General features: G+C 39.3%; 2 protein-coding genes across 4 annotated transcripts in view; one reads left to right on the top strand and one right to left on the bottom strand.

Annotated features, from left to right (window-relative positions):
* Nucleotides 1-20,073, bottom strand: part of LOC102530707 (olfactory receptor 51M1-like) — a 259,108-nt gene that overhangs the window by 70,296 nt on the left and 168,739 nt on the right. The window lies entirely within an intron of this gene.
* Nucleotides 2,894-3,829, top strand: LOC102526789 (olfactory receptor 51B2-like). The gene has a single exon (XM_015238389.3). It carries the CDS (start codon nucleotides 2,894-2,896, stop codon nucleotides 3,827-3,829), a length of 936 nt encoding a protein of 311 aa, XP_015093875.2.

The raw sequence follows: 20,073 nt of genomic DNA, 5'->3' as shown, positions 1-20,073 counted from the left end.
TTCTTTCCTCAAACAACCAAGTCTCCCCTCTGTCCCTTCTCCTTCCCCCATATCTCCCATATCTAAGAATCAAGTTATGCTCTCAGATTGAGCACTTTGGGCTGTTTCTGTAGATGTCTTTGTGTCTTTTGTGTGTGAATAGGAATCTTGTTCACTTAGATAAATGTCATCACATGTAAATCAGGTTGGTAGGGTATCTAGAAAGAGGTCAGGAACGCAGATGTATCTATATTGCTTCTTTTTTTTCATGTTTTTAGCATTATAGACCTTATTGAGACACTTATGAACAATCCTTTGCATAAAGTTGCAGAGTGATCATTAAACCCAATTATAAATTCCTGGTTCACATTGTGAGCTTCCTCAAGACAGAGACTGTGCAATAAACACAGTGGCAGTCATGTGGCATGTGCTCCCAAATTCTGTGCAGAGTCAAAATGGTACTTTCCACTTGTCCCAGATGATATAGAGAAATGATGCTTCTACTGGCTCTTTATACTTTTATGTACACATTGTCCCTTGAAGGACAGACAGTACATCAGATATTGATAAGACAAGACTCCCAGAACCCTAAGAGGTCACTAAAGAAAATACATGCTCTTGGGAGCTGCCTATCAATTTCAGGATCATAGTTTCCCCATCTATATCCAGACAAAGTAATTATTAAGCACCTGGTATAATTTTCTTAACATTTATCAGGAAATAAAACCATACACAGCCAGGCTATTTTTGCTACATAATACAGGCTTGCATACAGTATGGTCTCACATCTGAGGAAACTGACTATAGGATGCCTAAGCTTGAAGACAGTATCTTTTTTTTTTTTCCCAGTGGAAGTAATTCGGTTTATTTATTTATTTAATGATTTGATGGAGGTACTGAGGATTGAACCCAGGACCTTGTGCCTGCTAAGCATGCACTTACCACTGAGCTATACCTTCCCTGGCCCCCTTGAAGAAAGTATCTTGTACTCTTAGAAATCCACAAACTTTCTTATGGATAAATATCAGGGTCCTCTCTTACTCCTGTGAAGTTTTCTCCTTGTGTTTTCTCTTTATTCCAAAAGGCTCAGGGACATGACCTACTTTTCTAAGAGCAACCACAGCCTTCTCTATATCTTGTTATTTTTCTGACCCACACCTAGCTGTGGAGAGAAACACAGTCTCTCTGTTTCTCAAACATTGTTCTGCTCATAAGAAACAGTAAAAACATGTGTCGATTTGGTCTTGAATGTTTTATTAAATGTCTCTGCAAAGACCTAATTTTCAGGGAGTAGCTCACGGAAATTTTACAAAGTCTCTATAGTCTGGAAATATAGTTAATTATTCTGCATTTCTTTTCTTAGATGAATCCAGGACCTTATGTACTGCTGCATATTTTTACCCCTGGGGATAGTTCACTATCTCACCCATCTGTCTTTCTCTTCCTTTTATACATTACTCTCTCATCCATGTTTTTAAACCAGAAGCTTTGAGAAGTAAAACAACATTTGCATAATAATCGTAACTTAAACCTCTATGTGACTTAATTGTGCTTTAATTTTAGGGAACTTTTAGTGTTGGTGGTTTCTATCCCAGTGAGTACCCTGCTTATGCAGACACAACCTCAGAGCATTCTCTTACACAAGATTTAAATTCTTTGTGATTTGTCCTGATTCTGATCTATTTCTGATATTACAGATATCTTATGAAGGAGGGAAGTATTCCACTGCTCGGTACCGAGACATGTCTTGATGCTTCTGAATTTATGGTGAAATAAGACTTCAGCATAAAAGGTACTAAGTTCTTTATTTTGGGTTGTGGGAACCAAGAAAATGGAAATAGTGGAGATGATTGATACCTTTCAGCTCTCAGAATATTATAATGTGACCGGTCACATGAGCAACAGTTCATCAAGAGGTAAGTACTGGAAGAAAAAGAGAAAGAGATATGAGGAGACATAGAGAAAGAATTTGAACCTTCAATTAACATCAGGTAATTCTGGAAAGGGCGGATGCAGAAAGAGAACCAGTGAATGGCGAAGGAGCAATGAAAACTACCATGTGAGGATATTTGGAGGGAATGAAGTAATCAGTCAGGTGGAAGAATAAAAAAGCATCTACCTCCAAAGACGGAATAGATATGACACGTTTAGAGCAGTGCTTCTCAGATATCACTGTGCATCTGAACCACCTGGGGATTGTGATAAAGTGCGCATTTTGATTCAGTGGGTTGGAAGTGGATTCCAAGGCTGTACGTCCAACAAACCCTCATACTTAGTTGTTAATTGTGGCTGGCTATTGCTTCTGATAGCCAGCCTCTAGAAAGGGGTAACTGCTGGAGTGATAAAGCAATTGGAAGTGATGGTAATGCTTATTGCATTCCATCCAACACTGATACTCAGTTTCAAAAGCAAACAAAGAAAAGTATTTTAGCTGAAAGTATTTATCATGATTGTGAAAGACAAAATTAAAATCAAAATTAATTGTGCCCCTAAAGTTACCAATCACACCAAGAAAGCACTTAAATAAGATTCTTATCCCTTTGTAATTATTCATCTTGCTTGTTGTTGCTATCACTATTGTTGCAAAAAAAAAAATCAAGCATACACACAATATTAGAGTCTGATGTTTTAGGAAAAATTAATGTAAATGTTTCTTTTAATTTGAGAAAAAATTAACCACTAACCTAATATTTTTTTTTCTAATTATGGAAAGACAAGTATAACTCATCTTAAGTGTAACATGCATATCTTTACTCTTCTGCAGGAAAATACTTGCAGTTACATTTATCTCATCAATTAATTATCCACAAGTATGAAGATTGTGATGGAAGCTTCTTTGCTACATTATCACTGAAAAATCTGGGTTCCTGGGTAAAAGGTTTCTAGAAGGCTGCTCTCCCCCTGTGCACATACTATGTGGCCCAATAGGAGTGCTGCCCCCTTTCTGCTGACTGGCTTCCCAGGTCTGGAGGCAGCCCATCACTGGATCTCCATCCCCTTCTTTGCAGTCTACGTCTCTGTGCTTCTTGGCAATGGCACCCTCCTCTACCTCATCAAGGATGACCATGGTCTTCATGAACCCATGTACTATTTCCTTGCCATGCTGGCAGGCACAGATCTGATGGTGACATTGACCACGATGCCAACGGTAATGGGTGTCTTATGGGTGAATCACCGAGACATAAGCCATGGGGCCTGCTTCCTGCAGGCCTATTTCATTCACTCCCTTTCCATTGTAGAATCGGGTGTCTTGCTTGCCATGGCCTATGACCGTTTCATTGCCATCCGCACCGCTCTGAGGTACAACTCCATTCTTACCAATTCTCGGGTGATGAAGGTAGGACTGGGGGTACTAATAAGGGGCTTTTTATCGCTTGTGCCCCCAATTCTGCTGCTTTTTTGGTTCCCATATTGCCATTCCCATGTTCTTTCCCATGCCTTTTGCCTCCATCAGGATGTCATGAAACTCGCCTGTGCTGATATTACCTTTAATCGTGTATACCCAGTTATTCTGGTTGCTTTGACTTTCTTCCTAGATGCTCTGATTATCTTCTTCTCTTATATCCTCATCCTTAAGACAGTGATGGTCATTGCCTCAGGAGAGGCACGAGCTAAGGCCCTCAACACGTGTGTCTCCAATATCAGCTGTGTCCTAGTCTTTTACGTCACAGTGATTGGCCTGACTTTCATCCACAGGTTTGGGAAGCATGCCCCACATGTGGTCCACATTACCATGAGCTATGTCTACTTTCTCTTTCCTCCATTCATGAACCCCATAATATACAGCATCAAGACCAAGCAGATTCAGAGAAGCATTGTTTGCCTATTTTCTGTGCACAAAAGGGCTTGAGACTCTATTTCAGAATCTTGAGATCTCTAGGATTTTTTTGCCTTTCCTATTATTGGAAGAGAACCTAGTTTTTATACATATACTTTTTTTACACTTACACTTTTTTTTTCAGAGATAGATGAGATTTTTAATTATTACATAAATCTAGATATTGACTTGAGCAGATAGAGAATCCTTCATTAGAATATTTATTATAGTGTATACAATATATTATATATTTTAATCTGCATGTAGGAATATGCATATTAGAATATATAATATTATATTAGAATATGTATAATATATTTTGCAATAAAGAGTGTAAGAGCCAGTGACCTTGGGGAAAGGGATACAGGAAAGAGTGTGATGGGACATTTCAGATCCTGTCTGTAAAGGAAGAATAAGTACTACTTTAGAAAATGTCAAGATAAGTAGACTAAAATAGCCTGGTTCAAACATGGGTGATCTGAAAAAAGAGGTAGTTTGGAGGTACATTTTGTGTATTCTATACAAAAAAATTAGAATGACATATTTATCATTTTCTCATATCTATGTTTTGTATCTAACTGTATTGGAAATGCTGTTGCTCTGTAAGGAAACAAACTTTGGAGAGGAAAATTAGCAAATGTACAGAATTCTAGAAAGCTTACTCCTGAAACTTCAGTCTCCCTTAGCATATCCATGTATTTTATCATTAGAGGGAAATTGATATGATTAAGACTGCAATAGCAACCAACTAATCTCCTATCAGCTAGTTGAAGCCAGATTCCCCATCACTCCTTTCCTTCATCCCAAAGGCTGCTGTACACCCACGCAACTAATTTTCTTCTTTTCAGCTTTCTACTGTACCTCCTGATATTTCACCCCGGGTTTCCATCTTTCCTCCCTTGCTTCTCACATAAAAGAGCTCAGGGCTTTTTTACTTTACGGCATTTTCCTGCTAATCAGGGCAGAAAACCTGGCAAAAGTAATGTTATGCACCGATAACAATAGTTTCTTCCTTCAACCTTCTTCGAACTCTTTAAGTCTTTATGCTGTTCATTTTGGTTGAACTGTGGTCTACAGTCTATTGTTAATGTTATAGATAATTAACTTATTCATCTACTGTTAGTTCTGTGCTATTAAATGGATCTAGTCTGATTATGAGTAGGTGGCCGAAAAAGTTATAATGTTCATTGCTCTCTGAAGACTGCTGTTTCTTCTTATTTCTAAGCTGATTCTTCTACTTGAACCTCCTTCCCACATCCTATTTGCTGATTGAAAACTTATGGAAATAATCAGTCCAGTCTAGATTCTCTCTGTCTCACCGAAGGGACTCTCCATACTGATGTTCTCTCGAGGCAGTGAGCACTCTAAGAATATTCCAGTAACTTCAACAGGGAAAAAACTCATCTATCATTTTCACTGGAGAAAGATAATATCAGTTGCCTCCACTTTCATTATCCTCTCCCTAAATGCAGTGTATACAGAGATGCATTGTCTAAAAATGAAGAGCCAGTGAATCCTCAATGTGAAAAATACGACATATAAGATTTACTGTATTATTTAGAAATATGTATAAGCAATAGAAGTTGCAGGTAGAGAAATTGACTCTGGCTCTTTTAAGCTAGTAATGGGCATTTAATTGGAAGAATATTAGGGTGGCATTCAGAATTACTCGCAAAATGTTCAGGCAACAAGGCATTTCCCATGAAACAAGTAGTAAATGTGCATCAATTCTCTTTTAGAGAAACAGGATATACTTCTGCAGCTATGAACCTGAGTCCCGAGGACACTACTGTACGTCCATTCTGTACATGTTAGTCTTTTCTTTTCGTATCAGTTTTGAATCAAGTTAGAGGATTCAATTTGCTTTGTTTTAATTATTTTTGAACCAAGTTGTAGAATCTACATATTAGAGCCTGGATGAGACTGTGCCCTGGATTTGGGGGTTGGGGAGAGCAAAATTCTCCTTTTCGCTGCTTTGGGGGGGCGGAACTAATCAAAAACGAAATGGTAAATAATGAGAGATTCCTTCAAATTTGGAGGGATATTTGGATACAGAACAACTCAAAACTGATACATGTCTACTCCTGCAGCATTTGGTCATTATGCATCTGGTTAGCGATGGTCCTTGGAAAGCTGGACATGAGGGTTCTATTCATTGTTATTTTGGTTTTGGTTGTCTTCCTCGACATACCACTTATTCTTATGACGTTTGTATATTGTGTGTATTTCGTTTAGGGACATAGGTTTCTAGTTACCTTTGCCATTTAGTCTGAAATGGGCATCATTCTAAAAAAATGAACTATATATGGGGAAACTGCACCCCACTGAGCACTACAAGGATGTCAAGAAAATAAAAAGTTTGGTGGTGGTAAACATTTAAGTCATGTAAAAGATTTCTGTAAAAATGGCAAATGCAATGTATTGCCCTATTTCCAAAAAATTATTAGAAAGGGAGCTACAGTGTTGTTCCCTTGACTGTTATAAGAAGACAGCCTACAGCAATAAATGTGGGACACAAATTTAGAGGCAATGTGCTAGAAAAAAATTAGGTTGCAGAACTCTTATGTTCAGAAAAAGAAACAGATATCTAAATACAAGTAAGAAGTTACTGGGATCAAGTTGAGAACCCAAATTTACTCACTTCGTAACAAGTGATGCCATAGTATGATTTTACAATCTATTAATCTTTAAGCAGCCTGTATCAATAGCACAGGGAACTATATTCAATAGTTTATAGTAACCTGGAATAAAAAAGAATAGGTACATATACATGTATAATTGAATCTCTATGCTGTATACCAGAAACGAACACAACAATGTAAATCAACTATGCTTCAATAAAAAATGGGAAAAAATCAGTGGAGATAAACGACAGAATGAGTACTGAAAATTACTGATTTTTAAAAATAAATGTACATGTATAGATTTTAATTTTAAATAAAACTCTTAGCATATGCATTCTTTTTTTTATAATTCCTTGCTTTGAAAAAAAACCTTTTCATTAATAAATCAATAGTTACCTACTGATCCAGTCATACATAAGGATATTTACAGTACAATTTAAGTAAACACAGTGTCTTTCCAAACAAGTGCAGCTTTGAGACAAGTCTCTTAGTCTCCGTTTTTCCTCTGATCTCTACCACTTGTTTTGCTAAACCTATAACCCTCCTACACAGTTGGTGTAGTACTGAGTTAGTACTGACCTGAAAGCCGGAGGCATGTCTATGCTTTCCTCCGGAGAGATTATCAAGTCAGGACAGTTTAATCCCTAGCATACCCTGAGTTCAGCCAGGGCAGTAATTGTGTTTCCCCATCAGCTTGTGGTCTTCCCAAAGATGACTACCTGCCAGTCTCTAACCCTCCAAAGCTGTTAATGTAGTCCTTTAAAAAGCATGTTATTTGTGGAGTCTGGCTATGGTTGATTTATTTAATTTGTGACAGACTTCAATTTCTTACAGTCATAGCAAACATCCTGGTTCAGGCATTATTCCAAGAATTATACATGAATTAATCTGTTGCATGTTCATGACCATTTAGCAGTTCTTAAGAAGGGCCCCCCAAAATCTAAGCAACACTGAACTTTCAAACATCCTGGGTTTTTTAAATTTATTTTTAAAATTTTTATTGAAGTATAGTCAGTTTACAATGTTGTGTCAATTTCTGGTGTACAGCATTAGTGTTTCAGTAATACATATACACACATATATTCGTTTTCATATTCTTTTTCATTATAGGTTACTACAAGGTATTGAATATAGTTCCCTGTGCTATAAAAAAGAAACCTGTGGTCAAACATCCTGTTTATGGATACAGAATTTGTCAATTACTTAACAATTCTGATTTATGAATGGGAAGTGATCGTTTCAGACATTTCATGACGTAAACATGGTAATGAAGATGTTGTGATTTTTCTTTCCTTTACTTATATTTTTGCCTGAAACGTAAAAAATATATTAATACCACCACATTTTCAAACATTTTACTAAACCTCTTAAAAGGCCCTTTCTCTAGATCTGTCCTCTTCCCCTTCCTTTGTGGGTGGTTTGTGAGCATGTGCGTGACTCTGCATACACCTGTGTGTGTGCGTGTGTTGAGTGGGGTGTCTCCAGAAACACTCTCTGGCCATGGGATCTTCCCCAGCCCTCACCTCAGTCCTCAGTTTCTTCATCTGTGAAACAAGGTTATTGGACCTTCTCTGTCAATCTCTCACTCTCTTTCCTCTCTCTTAATTAGCATACCATAAAACTGACTAATGCAGGATGCAGAGCACTTCCCACATCCTAACATAACTCCCTCTCACTATGTTTTACAGTTACACTCTCCACCCCTAACCCCTGACAATCACGTTTGTTTTTTAAAAAATGTCATATCAAAAATCATGTGACATGCAGTTTTTTTAAAGATTAACTTCTTTCACTTAGCACAATGCCTTTGAAATTCATTTAAGTTGTTGTGCTTGTCAATAGTTTATTCCCCTTTCATTGTTGAGAGGTAGTTCTTATATGGATATTCCATTACACAGATATTAACTGTTTTCCTGTCCTTTCCTGTGATAAAAGTTTCCAAGTAATTTTTAATTGGTTGGTGTGAGCCTCCACTTACGTTCCACTTTGACCACCCTTTCCCTGTCTGTTTGTAAGACATTTCCCTCAGCCAGAAATCTCCCACAACCAAATTTTAGATGCCAGATCCTCCTATCTTTGTCCCTCTCTTACTCATGCACCTTCTAGAAATCCCACGTTCCTTGGTGTCTCTATATTTTATATATTATATATATATTTTATATATATTTATTATAATATATATAATATATATATATTATATTATTATATATATATATAACATATAAATATATATATTATTATATATATATATATAACATATAAAATTTCTCCCCTTATTTCCTGTCCATCTTATGGATGCGCTTTCATGAGACATCTTCCCCAAGCACTCCCTTTATCTGACTCCTTACCGATTCCCTTTAGAGCACTCACTAGCCTTGGCTCCTCTGATAGCCCACCCCAGCCTCTTGGCATGATTGTCAAACGTTATCACTGCTGAACAGCTGGATCCAAAAGTATTGCTGACAGACAGGGCAAGGGAACAAAACTAGCATAATGAATTGTGATAGGGATAAGCACAGGTACTGCCCTTAAGATTAAGCTTCAACTCTATAACTTTAAGTGGGAAATACAGGTTATCTGTAAGGGGGCTTGAAAAGCTGAGGTGTGGAACCTGGCTCCTCACACGAGCTCGGGGTATACCAGTAATAGGATAAAGTCAATTACATAGTCAAATCTTACTGTTACTACTCTGCCCTGAGAGCTTCAAACCTTTATCTAATTCATCTTCACAAAAATTCTTAAGCTTTTGTTGTTGTTGTTGTTCTGCCTAGAGCATTGGGCTTTGATTTGAGTAACTTTTCATTACAGTTCCTAATATACAGATGAAGAGATTGAGACTTAGGTGGGTTCCTTGGACAAGTTAAGCACTTTACCCAAAATCATACATCATGAAATTTAGTAAGATAATATCAATACAAAAAGAGTTTTGGTACAAGTGAGGGGAAAGTTTTCTGTCTTTGGTGTTCTGGTCAGATGAAAACAGAATAGTTAGTCCATCTGTCACACTTTAAAAGGGACCTTGCACACCTGCTGACGACTTGGGTGAGGGGTATAAAACATGAGTTATCAAATCCAAAGGGTATATGAGGGTGGGTGACCCTAAGAAGAAGGAGATTGGCAAGGCAATGTTTACAAGAATACGTAAGATCCACATCATGCCTGACTGTGTGAATGGGCTGTATGTCTGAACAGTGTGTGAGCAACGTGTGCCTGTTTGCTCGTTAAGTCCTCCCGTGCGCCTAGAGGTGTCAACTACTTTGTCTGTAGATGTCTGTTTCTCTGTAATCTCCATGCCTGGGCATCTCTGTCTACTTCCCTGAAGCTCAATGGTTAAGTGTGTATCACAGTAAACATCTAATAAATACCTGAGGGATCATTCAAAATTTACCCATTCACCAAAATTCATTATCTAAATTCATTAAGTGTAACAGGTCTTACAATAGGTACTTGAGAAACAAAGGTGAATTAAATATAATCCCTAACTTAAACGGCTGTGTAGCCGAGTTAGGGAGAAAGATGTGCAAACACAGATTCAATATACGTAGAAATGAGCTATAAAAAATGCAGCATATCCATCAGAAGTTTTGGGGATCATAGAAAGGATGGTCAGCTCACACTGTCAGAGGCAGATCAGAGTCACTAATATGGAGTGACTTTAAAAGAGAAAATGTACCAGAAATTCCCTTTCTGTGTCTTATCACATTGTCATGGTGGAACAGATGAAGACAACAAACACATTTTGAAAGGTGATATTTATGCCGGTTAGATGTTTTAACCTAAACTTGCCTTTGAGTGCTGAAAATGCATCCATTAACCTATTATTAAATATGAATTGAGGTAGGAATCTATACCTACAAAAGAACTGGAGAGAGGAAAACAGTTAACGGTGACAAAGGCTTTATAATTACAGACAGAAATTGAGAAGGGATTAGAAGAACTAAAGTTTATATAAAGAAAATGAGATGGGTAGATAACAGATCTGTATAAAAGTGGCATTTTGATGAAAAAATAACAGTTCCTATTCTGTGTTCCTTTATATAAAATAACTAAAATCTATTGTGGGAAGTTACAAGAAGGTACATTTTTAGAGCAATATAGGAAAGACATCTTCAACAATTGGAGTTGTCCACTAATGGAACAGACTATCTCATAGATTGCCCACCACTATAAATCTCTGAGAAAAAGCAGCAAAATTATTTACCAGCATTTAAATATTCAGGCAAAATGTAGATGATTGTACAAAGCCTCTAAATGTCCTATGAACTCTGAGATTCTCAAATTGTTGGGAACTTTCTTGAACGTTTTTTATGCAAGTGCATACATTATATGCCAATCAGAAACCTCTGCACATTACTGGGGATTTCCCATTTGTGACTTTGTTCTTGCTGCTTCCTTTAGAAATAGCTCTTGTTTTTATTTCCCTGACACCCTTTTCCACAGTCTACTTCAAATGAATAAGCACAATATGTTCTCTACTCTTTTAAATTTGCATTGAACCTTATTTCTACAGAAGAAACTTTATTCTTCTTTGTAACAAATGATTGGTACTTAGAGTATTTATCCATTGAAAACTAGGAACTAGCTTTCAAAATACTTCTAGATGAACCACGTTTTACTGTATGTAGGAAGAAAGGAGGTTTATCTAATGCCAGCCCACAAGTCAATCCATAGAGCAGTGTGCCTGTCCATTGGCATGGTTCCCGAAAGTTCTGAGTGAGAGTTCTCCTTGGCATTCTGCTCATCACCATGTGGGTATAGGATGAACAGCTTCTCTTGAGAAACATGTAAAGGATCTTTGCGCTTTCCCTAAATCCATTGGTTGCAAATTTATTTGTCTCACATTTGAACTTTGACCCAGATTTCTGAATAGATTTAAGACAAAAGGCCTCTGCAGTGCCTTTACCAGTCACGCCCACGGTGACTCGCACCAAGAACCTTCTACTTCAATCTCACAGGCATCCCTAGCCCTCCCTGCCTGGATCCCCACCCCCTCGGTTTCTCTACACGTCCCCGTGGGCAGCACGGCCATTCTGGCCAATGTCAGGAAAGATCCTTCCCTGATGAACTGATGTTCCTTTCCACATGGGCTTAAATGCATCTGGTCTTTAGTTCCACCCATCCTCCCCACAGTTATGGGATCCTGTGTTTCAATGCCACAGAGTTTAGCTTTCAAGCTTATGTCCAATAATGCTTCCTCCTTATATTATCCTTTATGGAATCCTCTGTACTGATGGCCAAACCCTTTGACTACCATGTGGGTACCTGCTCCTACCTGCGTTATGCCGCCATCTTTACTGCCAGAGTCATCTGCATGGTTAGCATCACAATCATTGGCTGTTACGTCCTCCCTGTTCTTTTCTTCTATGAAGAGCTAACAGCTTTTCACTTCCTGCTCTCACATCTCTCTCCTTGAAAAAATGTTACTTTTGCCATGCCGTTCTCTGGAAGGGACTTTCTTTTTCTCTTTTCAGAGAAAGACCTATGTTAAACCCTTCACAACATAATTCCATTCTGTATTCTTTTATTCCTAACTCTACCCATCTGTGATCCTATGTCCTGGCTCCAACTTCTCACACCCTCAATATACACACCAGGATATTTCAAAGATAATAACACTAATAACACTCCTTGTAATAGTAATAATAATCTAATTATTCTACTGACTCTATGTACAAGGCATAAACAATATGCTAACTCATTATTTAAAATTTATTTTTCTTTTTCCCTTAACAGAGGCACTGGGGATTGAACACAGGAACTCATGCACACCAAGCACGTGCTCTATCACTAAGCTCTACCCCCAAACCCCAACTCATTATTAATTCTGTGAGTCAGGTACTATTGTCACCCCCTTTCTACAGATGTGGAGACAGAATTACAGAGATACAAAATGATTTTAGATATTAGCCTGTCTTCTTTTACCCCAGGATTGCAGAAAAGATAATATTACTTTCAATTTAATGTAATGGAAAGAGCTTTTTCAAGAGTTAAAGAAACAAATGTTGAATCTTTTTTTCCCCACACCTCCATCACTCTTCCCTTCCTTTTTTCCCTCCCTCTCCATCAGAGCCTCCTCCTCCCCCAAATATCATAAATATATTTGGAAATAGTCATGCTAGACAGCTAAGACTGGTTTCCTCCAGGGAGAAGAATGAGATTAGGAAGGTAAGGCTGCATGAGACCTTTCAATTTTTAGTTTATATGTATTTGTATTGTTAGAGTACTCTATAAGTAAAATTATTTTCTAGCTATATAAATGTTTGGATATTTTCTTACATATTCTAAGTTATACTTTACTCATTTGGAAAAGGGGGAGAAATGCTCACTGTGTAGTATATTAATGATTGAAATATTGCATATAAAACTCAGATCAGTAATTGATATGCTGAAGGTGCTTACATATATATATTAATAGGTAACATTTATAAGGTTCTTACTTTATGCTAGTCTCTATAATAAATCTGTTGATGCATTAGATCATTAAGTTCTAATTTAAACACTAGATGGCAAACACATCCGAATTTCATACTAAAGATCTCCAAATTCATGTAAGTTAAATTGCTCAATGTCATATACATGTTCCAAAGACTGAACTCAAATTGCAGTTTGTCTAATTTTAGATGCTGTCCTCCTCCACATAACACTATTCTGCTATTTTGAAAATTATTATTATTCTGTGGTTATCATGGGGATACTGAATTACAGAGAGGATGGAGTTTACGCCCTCAAAAGCATCTCAAAATAAAGCAGTTGACAAGAAACCAGAGACTTGTAGGCTATCTGGTGACCACAAGGGGGCGGCAGAGTTGTACTTCCACAACCCGGAAAACACATGAAGCCCTGAGCAGTTCCATACTGTTCTACACAGTAAGCTTTTTGTTATATTTATGAATGAATGAATGAATGAATGAGGAAATATGATAGATAGATGGATATATTAATATATACATGAATTAAATGCTTCCCTTCATAATTGTTTCCCTACTGTATAAAAAGCCCTAGTCTCAGATCTGAGATACATGGTCTTGCTTAATTTATCAGTGTCTACTTTAGAATTTAACATCAAAAGAAGACAAAGTATTTTTTTAAAAAACAATTTCTGATCCACAACTCATGCTTCATAGATGATTGGACTAATAAGTTTCAAGAGCATGTTAATTTGGAATGAACAGTATGATACCACTGAAGTGTGAAATCAAAAAATAATACAAGTAAGTGTATGTGCAAAACAGAAAGAGACCCACAGACATAGAAAACAAACTAGTGGTTACCAGTGGGGAGAGGGAAGGGGGAGAGACAAATTAGGTGTATGAGATTAAGAGATACAAACTACTATGTATAAAATAGATAAGTAACAAGGATATATTATATAGCACAAAGAGTCAAAGCCATTATCTTGTAATAACTTTTAATGAAGTATAATCCGTAAAATGCTGAATCACTACGCTGTACACCTGAAACTAATATTGCAAATCAACTGTACTTCAACAAAAAAGAAAAAGAAAAAATGGAGAATGAACACGAATATCTCCTCTTTTCCCTGAATCTGAGATCCCAGCTTCTCAACATTTTCAGCCCCACTCCTACTATGACAGGCCTCATAAGCAGGCAGGAAAGTTGAACTTGTAGACAGAGAACAGTATGTCAGCCGCCAAAGTCACAGTCCCAAAGCTGAGTCTTCTCTCATTCTGAAGGTGGGTAGAGGTCATTTTATGCTGACTTCAGGGAACAGGATAAGGACTTAGCTGCAGTTTTGTATGAGAAATAATATTTACCACCAGGCAGTGTTTCATTGTCTGTTTGTTTATGGTTTGGGGTCTTTGTTTTTTAGCTTTTGGGGGGTTTTTTGGTTTTTTTTTTTATTTTTTTTTGGACCACTAGTTCTTTGCAGAGACTTCTACCTGACGACAGTTAAACAGGAACTACAGGACCTCAGACTACCTACTCATTCCAATCCAGTTTCCACGGTTATAAGAGCCAAGCTCTCTTTAGTTGTTAAAAACTGAATTCTGACCTCCATCCCGACCCAGCCCTAGTTACTTTTTTTTTGAACATTAACGATGTATTATTCACTGTTTACTATCCTTCAGTCAGGGTCAGGACACAGTCATTAAAATACTCATCTGCAAAGCCTTTCTTTGATTTTCTATACTGTGTCAGGCCTAGGACTAGATGCTGTATATACATCATCACAATAATTTTTTTAGTTTTATAATATTTATATTATTGACAAAAAACTGAGGTCCAGAGATGATAGGATTTATTTTCTGAACTTGTATGGATGGCTTTCTCTTTTATTCACCATAATGTAATCTTCCCAGACACTAACAATTAAAAACTACTGTGAATTCGCACAAACTCTAAGAAAGTTGTTGTGACGTTAAATCTATTATCAATTTGTGGAAAGAAGATTATTACACTTTTCCTATTGAGCCATTGATGTAAGAGGAACAGAAAAAAAAATCAAAAGAGCAAATTTTTCAATGATTCCTTTACTTTTATGCCAAGACAAGCATGCGGACCTAGTAGGATGGCTATTGTCTGTGTCTGGTGTGTGGGGCAAGACAAGGGTTTGGACCAGACAGCCTGTAGTGCAAAGACCTCACCATCACTCTGTGAGCAGAGAGCTCTTTGCGGCTCAGGCACACAAAAAGGGATGTAGGGTATACAGAGATCTCTAGCACCTCTCCTTTTCTCAGAGGGGAAATAGTCATAGCCTGAGTTTATGGACTATGAGTCCTTACTCCTCTCTCCCACTCGGCATCCAGGTCAGAATGATAGGGCTTGTCCTGCCCTGGTGCTAGGCTGACTCACTCCAAGGCCTGGCCATGGGAGGGGCCCTCTCAGGGCTCCGATAACACTATCTGTAGGGCCAGGACCCAGGATGGGCGGCCTCTCCCCCAAGCCCCTGAGCAGAGTTTACTTATTTCTGTATTTAAATGGCATATTTATTTTTTTCCTCTGCTTTAAAAAAATTTTTTTTAATTGAAGTACAGTCAGTTTACAATGTTGTGTCAATTTCTGGTGTACAACACAATGTTTCAGTCATACATATACATACATATTGTTTTTCATATTCTTCTTCATATAGACTACAAGATACTGAATATAGTTACCTGCGCTATACAGTAGAAACTTGTTTATTTATTTTATATATAGTAGTTAGTATCTGCAAATCTCGAACTCCCAATTTATCCCTTCCCACTCACTCCCTTCCCCCCTGGTAACCGTTAAGTTTGTTTTCTATGTCTGTGAGTCTGTTTCTGTTTTGTAAATGGCATATTTATTTTTAAAGAAATAACCAGGAGCCCCCCAGCCCTGGCTGCAGCCTGGAAACTACCTAAGATGTTGTAGATTCCATCTCTTCCTTCTCCCAGAAGGAGCACAGGTAAAGGCAAAGGGGCTCAGGGAGAGTGCCAGGGAGAGCAAGTCAGGAGCTTCGAGTCCCAGCCTGGGTATTTCCGTGACAAATTAAATCAGACTTAGAAAGTCCCCACCCTTCTCTGAGCTTCAATTTCCTCTTCTGTAAACAGCATTTACTCTAGTAAATGGCCCTTTTGCTAAAAGAAAATTTCTGTTGGTCAAATTCATGAACCCCCTCAACTCTCAAACCAGGACTGTCCTTGAACCTAACGTGTCTCAATTAACACAGCATCCTCAGGTCCTCTCGTTCAGCCATGAAATTCTCCTGTTTACCCAGGCCCCCTGGGAACTGGATGCGTGTGTGTGTGTGTGTGTGTGTGTGTGTGTGTGTGTGTGTGTGTGCTGGCTCCCGTGAGGAGAAGGGATGCCCCTTCCTGTCCCTTCTCATACCTCTAGGAAAGAGCTCGACACCCTCCCCACATCACCATCTCCACTAACTCATTTCAAATTTTCAACCCTTTACTGCAGGGGGGTCGTAGGGAGTAGAGAACCGCGGTTAAGAGCAGACTCTGGAATCAGACTGCCTGAGTGGCTGAATCCAGCACCTCTTACTAGTTGTATGACTCAGTTCTCCCACCTGTAAAGCGAGGTTTTAACATCCTCCTAAGATTGTCGTGACATTGACTTAGTTAATATATGAAAAGGGTTTAAAGTAGTGCCTTACAGATGCCAAGTACTCCAGAAACATTGGTTTTTATTGTGTCTAACTGCCATCATGCTTGCTCCAGCCAACAACTATCTTATTCTGTACTTACATCTGTTCTTTTCACAGTAATAATAAAATAACAGACATTTATTGAAGCCTTGCTTATGGGCTCGACATTGCAGTAAGTATTTTGCATAACTTAAATCACTTAACTTACTTCTCTGAGGTCAGGAAAGAGTAGACCGAGTGGGGAAAGGGTGGTGGCAAACATGGCCGTCTTCAGTTAAACAGTTAGCTTTGCGAAGTCAAGGGCTGTGACTGTCTGACTCACTGTTATATCACTAAGATGTGTTATAATGCATGCAATTGGGGTTTAACAGATGTGTGAATACTCCAACATGGAAAGGTTATCCTCTGGAACAGGGATCTGAGTTATACTTTGTGACCAGGACAAAAGGATTTTCATTTGCGTTAGGACTTTGTACATATTCTGTTGTCTAACAAAAAACCAGGGCTCCGTGGAAAAGCCAGGTGCTCCTTCCCATGAAAGAAAGGGCTTCATCTGTAACTGTATGAAATGGGTGTTTCAGAGGGAATTCCTACCCTAAGCAGAAGGTTGTTCTCGATGAATTCCCAGCCTCACGTAGCTCCGTGAAGACCTGTGCTGTTAAATTGTATTCTCTGCTCCCCTACCATATACACAATGACGGACGCACAGGAGAGAGGGTTCTCCCCACACTTCTCAATTGAAGGAATCGAATTATCAAGTCGATGTGTTGAGGCAGATGGGGCAGTGGAAGAAGAAAGAGTTCTGAGTGAAGTGGAAACCACAATGCTCCCTCCCCATTCAGGGCTCCCACAGATGGGAATTCAGTGCTTTGCGAAGCCTGGCTTAAAACCAGGAGCCCCACAGATGAGGTAGAGGAGAGAGACGTGCTGCCTACACAGAGCAGGCTTCCTTCACGGGATGGGAGCCCCCTGCTCCAAACCTCCGAGACCCTCTTTTCAGCCTGTCCTGTCAGAATGTCCTCACCTCCATCCACAAACTGTTTTTCCCTGTCTGTGCCCCTCTTGGTTGTAGGAGTTCCCCCTGAGGAGATCCTCCCACTGTCTAGAAGTGGTCCTCAGCTTCCTACTCTCAGCTTCCTGAGTCCAGGGGCTCAGGGTTCCTTCCTTACCCTCTGCCATTGACCATGATCCTCCCTCCTCTCCATGAACCCTGCTGAGATCATCCATTTGATGATGATGCTTCCTTCAAGAAAAGACTCCTCTTATTAATGGCTTATCCTCAAATCCCATTCTAAATATCTGAAATCCTTCTAAGTAAGAGAGAATGAGGGGGAGTAAAGGGTAATGAGGAGATGGAGAGTGAGTAGGAGAGCTGTGGGGGAAGATGGACAGGATGAATGGATGATGAAATCTACCTCTCTTTATTGAGACCTGTTCTATTCTAAAGTCTAATCGGTTAAGCTCCTGCTTCACAGTGCGTCATATTTCCTTCCAACCTCAACCTCATACTAACTCCAGAAAATGGATACAATTCTTATTCCCATTTTTAGATGACAAGACTGAGCTCAGAGGAGTCAAGGCATGTGCCTAAGATCAGCCATGTAAGAGGCAATCAATGAACGTTAGCTCTTGGACCCAAGTCAGACTCTGAGTCTACTGCTCATAAGCCCTTTGCTGCACCTCTGAGGAGCATTAGCTGGACAGGCCTGGGGAAGCAGGGGACTGGCTGTGGATGAAGGAGGTAAGCCTGGAGAAGCCGATGACTGTAACTTTGGGCACAAGAGTTTCTTAGGGCTTGAACTTCCTTGAATTTTGACTCAGCAAACCCAAGGTCCCCTTAGTGACTTTGGGAGCTGGGGGGCAAGATGTGTTTATCAGAGGTCACAGAGAGGGCAGGGCCAAGGCTAGCTGCCAGATATCAGAGCCCAGAAGGGCTACAGGTCTGTGGGCTCTGATAGGTGGTGGTCAGGTTGGCGGCTCTGGGTGGAGCCATGCGTCTCAGGGCAGATAGGCTGTGCGTACAGAGGTGAGCATGGGGAAGAGGAGGAAGACACAGCCTAGCAGCAGTTTACATTCTTCTACCACGTGAGACTCACCTTCCCTTCAACCAGGGGCTAATGCCTTGATTCCTCTGAGCTTAGTCTTGGCGTCTATAAAATACAGATAATAACTACATCTATCTTATGGGGTTACTGAGGATGAAAAGAGATACACACGGTCTGGACCAGTGATAGCAATTCAGGCCAGAGCTATGGGCTCCTTCAGGACCCGATGTCTCAAAGCAGCAGGGAAAGTCTAGAAAATAACACCAACCACTCTTAAAAAGGTAGAGACTGTCTCAAAGCCTGATTTATAACTTAACAATGGCCTGACGCATTGTACAACAGGAGCCTTCCCCTCCCTCAGTAGGGCCATCTTCCCAGGTGCTGTGGTCACAGCCTAGAGCTTAGCTTTAGGGCTGAAACACCTGAAGCCACAGGCAGGATGAAGGTGGCTGACAGCAACTTTGCACTTTCAGAAAATCTCACTTCACACAGAGTATGATTCTGAAGCATAAGAGGTCCACTAAGAATCTGACTGGAAGTTGAACAGGATGATTACAGAACAAGAGACCACAGGAGAGATACTTGGAGAAATAGAGGAGATGTAGTCTAGGGGAAAATTAAAAGGGGATGGGAATTAATACTTACTGAAATCTTTCTATATATGAAGTACCATTGTAGGGTATTTAAATAATCTAATTTAATATGGTAATTCTGTGAAGTATATGTCATGAAACATACTGTAATTCATGCTAATGGTAAGTGATCTTTCTAGAGTATTTAGTATACACTAAGATACAACTTAAGCTCATTATATGAATTAATTTGTCCTCATACCAATATTCAGACGTCCATTCATATCTCTTAACTGATGAGGAAACCAAGGCATAGAAAATGTAAGAAAATTTCTTGAAGGCACATACACAAAAAGTAGCCAGTTTGTCATCTGAAACCAGATCAGGTTGTCTGGGCTCCCCTACTGTCTAGGTTATGCTGTCTCTTCTTAAGTGTGGGGGCTTGAATGTCAAAGGGGTGGAATAATCTGCGCAAGGGCACAGAGCTAGTAAGTAGTGAAGTTAGAATGTGGGCCCGGTTTTGTTACTAAAAAGACGGTGCTCTTTCTACAGCAAAACACCAACCCAGACATCCACTGCGGGCCCAAGAAATAGAAGCGGGTTAACCTGCCCCTACTCCCCACTTTCATGCCTTGGAGATTGCAGATCAGGGTTCAAGCCACAGCTGCAGACTATACCTCCTCAATATGGTTGCAGCTCCTTAGAAACATGTGAAAGAGAAAGAAGAAAAGAAAAATTTGGAAACAAGTTCAGAATAAAAAAAGGCTCTCTCTAGCTTAGACTACAGAGATTGTTGGATTATAGGTCATGTGTGGGTCTCCAAGAACACTGGAGGTCCATACTGGCACAGATGACCTCTTGACCCCTTGACCAACTGCAAGTTTGTTTAAGGAAGAGAATATATTATATTTTTCAGGCCTAACCCACTGCCTCTCTCTTTACCCTGCAGTGACTTGGA

This window comes from Vicugna pacos, chromosome 10 (assembly GCF_048564905.1).
Source record: "Vicugna pacos chromosome 10, VicPac4, whole genome shotgun sequence".
NCBI classification, from domain to species: Eukaryota; Metazoa; Chordata; class Mammalia; order Artiodactyla; family Camelidae; genus Vicugna; species Vicugna pacos.
This window is presented reverse-complemented; position numbering and strand designations above follow the sequence as displayed.